Source organism: Mustela nivalis, assembly GCF_964662115.1.
Source record: "Mustela nivalis genome assembly, chromosome: 9".
NCBI classification, from domain to species: Eukaryota; Metazoa; Chordata; class Mammalia; order Carnivora; family Mustelidae; genus Mustela; species Mustela nivalis.
Window position 1 is genome coordinate 65906788 of NC_139028.1, and position 6687 is coordinate 65913474.

The window sequence follows — 6687 nt, forward strand, 5'->3', positions numbered from 1 at the left end:
TTCTGGGTCTGTTTTCTCATATGCAAAATACACCACTATCTACCTCCTAGAGTTGGTGTTTGGATGAAATTACATAATGCATATAAAATGTCAAAAGGACAGAGAACTTTCAACAAATGGGTGTTATAATTATTTTTGTTAGGGTGGTAGTTTGGATCACCTTGCCTTCACATTTATAAACGTGTGTGTTGGGGATGTTTTTGGCATTCTTCTGAGTGCCCAGGAAAAACTAATAATATTCACATTTCAAATGTGACTTGATTTTTCAGAGCTTTTTTTCAGGATTAATAATTTATTTTAAAAAATTGGTGAAAATCATTGTTGTTATTTGTAATCTGAAACTAATACAACATTGTAGGTTATTTATACTTTAGTAAAAAAGTACTGGAAACCAATTTTCTCATATTGTTTAAGTATTCTACTATGAACTTTTACATGCAGGGATGACTTAATTGTGATGTTTATGGTCACCAAATAGAATTACAGACTTAAGAACATCTGATGTCTGGGATGCCTGGGTGGCCCAGTGCGTTAAACCTCTGCCTTTGGCTCAGGTCATTATCTCAGGGTCTTGGGATCGAGTCCTACATCGGGCTCTCTGCTTGGCAGGAAGTCTGCTTCGCCCTCTCTCTGCCTGTCTCTCTGTCTACTTGTGATCTCTGTCTGTCAAATAAATAAATAAAATCATAAAAAAAAAAAGAACATCTGATGAGGCATCACTTAGGGAATCTTCTCTTTTCAATGCATGATGAGAGGCATGGAGAGAAGCATCCAGTACTGGAAATCTCAGAAAAAAAATAAAATTCTTAGAGAATCAGCAGTAGTAATTCATTGAATGTGAGAATGTCAGGAAGATATTCTAAGTGATAGCTATGAATTTCTTGCATGTTATGTTTGATTATTCAAATATCCCTGTCTTCTCAGTCCCTCAATATGGTGGCCCTCAATAATACCAATGTTCAACCTCTGACCTTCTTCCTGACGGGCATCCCAGGCCTGAAAGCAGCCCAGGTTTGGATCTCCATTCCTTTTTGTCTCCTGTATGTCATCGCCCTCTCTGGGAACAGCATGATCCTATTTGTGGTCCTCCGTGAGCAAAACCTCCATGAACCCATGTATTATTTCCTCTCTATGCTTTCAGCCACGGACCTGAGCTTATCCCTGTGCACCCTTTCCACTACCCTTGGTGTCTTCTGGTTTGAAGCTCAAGAAATCACCTTAAACGCCTGCATTGCCCAGATGTTCTTTCTCCATGGATTTACTTTCATGGAGTCTGGGGTTCTGCTGGCCATGGCCTTTGATCGTTTTGTAGCCATCTGTAATCCACTGAGATACACCACCGTTCTCACCAATGCCAGGATTGCCCAGATTGGGATGACCATGCTGGTACGGAATGTTGCTGTCATGTTACCCGTGGTGCTCTTTGTTAAAAGGCTGTCTTTCTGCAGTGCTGTGGTCCTTTCACATTCTTACTGCTACCATGTTGATCTCATTCAGCTGTCTTGTACAGACAACAGAATCAACAGCATCCTTGGTCTGTTTGCACTTTTCTCCACAACAGGGTTTGACTGCCCTTGCATCTTGCTGTCCTATGTACTGATCATCCGATCTGTTCTCAGCATTGCCTCCTCAGAGGGGCGGCAAAAAGCCTTCAACACCTGCATATCCCACATCAGTGCTGTTGCTATCTTCTACATCCCCCTCATCAGCTTGTCTCTTGTCCATCGCTATGGCCATTCAGCACCTGCATTTGTCCACACCATCATGGCGAATGTCTTCCTTCTCATTCCTCCTGTGCTCAACCCTATCATCTACAGTGTGAAGACTAAGCAGATTCGAAAGGCTATTACCAAGGTCTTAATTCAGAAGCAGCAACATATCTAATCACTAGTTATCTCAGAATAGAGAGAAAGCCATTTGTAAATGAGTGCTGCCATAGACTGGGGTAATTTTCCCTATTCTGTACCTTGATGTTCTTCTAACAACCTTAAGCTAAGTAACTTACAGATTGCATGGTATTTGCTTATGTTCCTTCTCAATAAGTTCCCATTAATATCACCTAAATTATGCTTTGTTTTCAAGGCAAAGTGAGATAATGTATGTAAACAACTATTCATATGTGCAAATAGTATGAACCTGAATACATACTCATTCAGACTGCATGCAATTTAAAAAGTCGAAATTTAATGTAGGAAAGTTTGTTATTAAACTGTTCTTTTCTGAATTATATCCAAAGGGCACTTTAATTAAAATTTTTTTTCTTATAGTTCTTGGTTAACTCTAAAAATAGTCATTCTATAGAGTGTATCTTACTAGCATATTAATGTAGTTCAACACTGGATTGTATACAGGTAGTTATTTTGCCCTTTCTACGTGTAGGATCATACATGATGTCATACAAAATGCCATATCAAATGCTCAGCGTCAGTCCTGCTGCTGTTAGCAGAATGTTAAAAGTGGATAATAACATTACTAACAACCCAGAAATAAAGATTACACAATTTTTCCTAAAATTAACCTTGATAAATGGGAATTTATACTTTTGGCTCATATTTTATCTCTCTCTCTTCCATTTTGACTTCATCTGTGAGCCCACTCTTTCAGGAGTAGTATAACAAAGCCTGCTGATATTTACATGTATTCTTTCCATCTTATTATTGTTTCTCCTCTGAGGTGGGTACAGTTTTGTGGATGTTAGCATGAGATACAAGGACTTTCACCCTCTGTGTCCACTTTAGTATGTATTTTGCATACATCTTCTACAGACTTCCTTATCTCTCTTCTTTTGAGTTTGCTAGTTCCATTCACTGAGCAACTAGCCAAGCCTTTCAGCAAAGTACAGAAGTCCACGTATAATCACATACCTTAGACAACCACTCTTTCTACACAAAGTCTACAACCACTGTCCATCATGAGAACTGTCCTTCATCACTTATTCTTTTCTTTTTTTTTTCTCTTTATGGTCATTCATGTATGAGGCTGTTGTGCCACTGTATTCTACGTCTGGTACCAACGCTTAGTACCAACTTGTCCACCAATCCATCCATAAACAAAGCCTGAATATTTTCCTTCTCTTCCAGTAACTTATCAGAACATTCAGTGAGGCCATGAATGTGAATTAATGGAGACACATCTATAAGACATTGATGAATGTCATGGAATTCTGGGACAACTGTTCACAAACTTAATTTGGGCTTACATGGACTTTGTACTTTATCTTTCCTACCGTAATGGTTTCAACTTCACTGATATGCTAACATGAAAATTTTCCCAGCACATAAGTGTGATATAACCAATTTTATACTTAGGTCTCTGCAGACTAGCCACAGGTGAAAAATCATTGTGTTCACTGTGACATAAAATTTGTCCATAATTCCATTAATCATCTTGCCCCAATAATCTCATACTTTAATCAAAAAAGAACATGATGGAAAGTTTGGTAGCCTTTTATCAGTGAGAGATGATATCCCATGTCTAACAGTCCTCAAGGAATTTGGGTATTCTCCTTTCCTCAATGAAAAAGTACATTTATAAGTGGGCACATTTGATTTTGTAAGTACATTTTAAGCCTGTGAATTTACTAAGGTTTTTCTTGGTGAAGCTTGCAAAACCCAGTCTACCCTCTGGGAGTGCCAAGAAAGGTGCCAAGACTCTGAGCTCTGGGTGCCAGACAAGCTTATGATCGCTGGGCACTGCTGGAACTGGGATATAGACACAGTGCCTTTTGTAGGACTATAATATATTTCCATGTGAGGCTCAGGTGGGGATAGCTCCAGGCTGCCCTTTTGAGATGCAGGTTGGGTGGCCAGTTCACTAGATGGCTAGCCCTGTGCTGCCTTGATTTGTATACACATGCCCAAGGCTAAGGAGAAGAGGTAGGAGATGTTCCCTCAGCTGGAAGCCTGCTACATACTGTCTGGGCCTCTGGTTATGTCCCTGTTGCCCCAGTGAAGAACAGAGTACGTGCCCAGTGGCTATACTGGAGGAAGCTGTGAACTGCTGGAACTGAGCACTGAAGAAACACACAGTGCCAAGCAATGGAAAAATAGCATGTTCTGTGGGAGTCTGGCCAACAAAGCACACAGAAACCAGGAAGAGAAAACTCCTTCTCCCTCGAGTGTTCCTCCACTGCCTTCCACTGATGCATCTTAATACTGTGTCAGCTGACAAAAGACAAGTATGTACAGAGTCCCAACACCATCATCATAGAACAGGTAAAAAGGAAGTTGGAGCTGTGAGATAGTAAATCAATAATGAGCCAGTCACCTTTATGGGTGACTATGGACCATACCTGCAGACCCAAGGCTGAAACCTTATCAAATACATCTCATGATAGTCCTTCCAGGAAAACAAGGAGGGAACCATTAATCCATTGGATCTCATTTACCGTTGATCAGTATTTATCCTATGAGTTGTTCATTCCCCCATAGTTCCTCACATGTATGAATACCAAGTGAATACCTGAGAATGTGTCATGCCTCAGTGTCTGCCCTGGGGCAAGAAGCAGGAGGAGCACAGTGCAGGTCTAAGGCAAGAGGTAACCATGTTCTTCCTTTGTGGAGCCAACCAATGAGTGATGCGTCTGTTTGTTGCCACCTTGACTGGACAATAAGCTCACAAGATTTGGAGTGGTACACTTCAAATGAAGCTGAATCATGACATAACTCAAACCCTGATGTTCTCATCAGGAGAGGCTGTAGGTTGATAGAAGGCTGGTGCCTCCAAGTAAGGTTTGGGCCATCTCGCCTGTGGAACTGAAAAGTCACCTTTGTTCTTTCTGGTGCAAATGTTACTTCCCCCATTTAATTCCATAAATCAATTAGGGTGGTTTACTTATCAACTTCTATTTCTTCATTTTTTTTTAAATGTCATAGAGGAGAAATGGTTCAGAAAAGCTTTCCATGAGCCATGTGTTTTAGAAAAGATGGAGGTAGCTCCATGACAAGGGGAAATGTTCATTAAGCATGTAAAGCCCATAGAAGTGTTCTCAGAGAGGGCTGCTGAGAGCAACTCCTTTTATAAGGAATATTTGTCATTGTGAAATTCAGTACTTTTTACATTAAAATTATAATATTAACAATATATTAAAAAAAAATTTAAAAAGTGAAGAAGTGGAGGAGGAGGAGCTGGGGCAGCAATTTAAACAGGAAGAGGATAATGCATTTTATTTAATCTTTTACCTAAATATTCTTAGGTGAATTTGCCTTTTACCTATATTTAGCCCTTCTAGAGGGAGAGTTGTCACTGCCTTGCTCCCTGAAAATACAAAACAGAACAAAACACCAGTGTGTGTGTGTGTGTGTGTGTGTGTGTGTGTGTAGTTGGTTGCTTTTCCTCCTGGTGACCTTAAAGCCATTTCTGGATCTAGGGATCAAGGAATGTTCAATTCAGAATGATGCAGATATATGTCAAGGAATGCTGGGATGATGTAGCATAGACATAATTGAGCCATTTAATTCCATTATGATCCTAGACAGATGCTGGATTAAATATATCCAGATTAAGAATTTTTAATTCTTTATTTAATGCTCTGATTATAATATGTTTATATACTAGAATATGGAAAATCACTTTTCACAATCAAATTATAAGCCTCTTTTTTCCAGTTTTCTGCCTGACCAATGCTGATGACCAGCTCTCACCTCTAGCACATCTCCCTTTATATTAGCCTGAGGACCAAGTGATCATTGTAGGCTTATGTAAATTGGTTCAGTTATTTCTTGTTTCTTTGTTTCATGCTGATGGTGTTTAACTAGATCTTATTTTCTATTCTGTCTTTGAAAATCATATGGAATTCTGAATGTACCACTGGAATTATACTTTTTATTTCCAATTTTCAAAGTTGAGGGCTGAATAAGAATTGGTAATTCTGACATCAACGGTCTAAGATACCATAATGTTTGTGATTCTGGCTTGCTTTCTGTTTTATGAGATGAAATGTCTTCACTGGGCAAAAAATGTGAAGGGACTAGATATAAGACAACAAAGAAGAGGAGTCAATGATAAATCTGAAAGCTTGTGACCTACCTAAATCCACTCACATTTCAAAATAGATGTTGTGATGACAAAACAGAACCTATCATCTGTGGGGAGAATTCCACATAAGGTCTGTGATAGTCTTAGACTGAGACTATTAAGGCATACACTTATTGTTGGAGACATAGCTGGGTATAGTCCACCTTACCAGTGTCTGAGATAGGCTCTCCTCGAAGCCTGTACCTAATGTAGGAACAGAATCTCAAGAGTTAATTAAATCTATGACTGTGAGTCATTTCTTAGGTGAGCCTGTTATTGACAGACCTTGATGAAGTTAGATAGTTGTTTTGTTTTGTTTTGTTGCCAGGGGATTAAGTGCCTGTTAATTCTCAGGAGGATATGCCTATGCTAGGAAAGAGTATGAGGGTCTATATAAGAATATGGATTCCCAACATGATGCTGGAGCAGAGAAGTTACCGAACCTGGCAAGTCTGAAGCCTTTTCACCCTTGTTCTTGGTTAAAGAACCCAGGATCCTGGTAGGTGTCTTAGAGACTCAAAGTGAATTTCCCCAAGATTATTTTATGTTTCCTAGAGAAAATTCTGCAATTTATAGAGATCAACCTTATGCCTTTGAGAAAGCTAGAGGTAAAAATGCTTCATAGTTTGTTCAGCCTAAGGGACCAAACTATATTTGGGACAGCACTGAGAG

At 39.4% G+C, this 6687-nt stretch overlaps 1 protein-coding gene across 1 annotated transcript; it reads left to right on the plus strand.

The window, feature by feature from the left end:
- Positions 1-933: 933 nt before the first annotated feature.
- On the plus strand, positions 934-1884 carry OR51F2 (olfactory receptor family 51 subfamily F member 2; the record flags this gene model as incomplete). Its single annotated transcript, XM_082682201.1, has 1 exon — positions 934-1884. One exon carries the CDS (start codon positions 934-936, stop codon positions 1882-1884), a length of 951 nt encoding a protein of 316 aa, XP_082538327.1.
- Positions 1885-6687: the final 4803 nt, after the last annotated feature.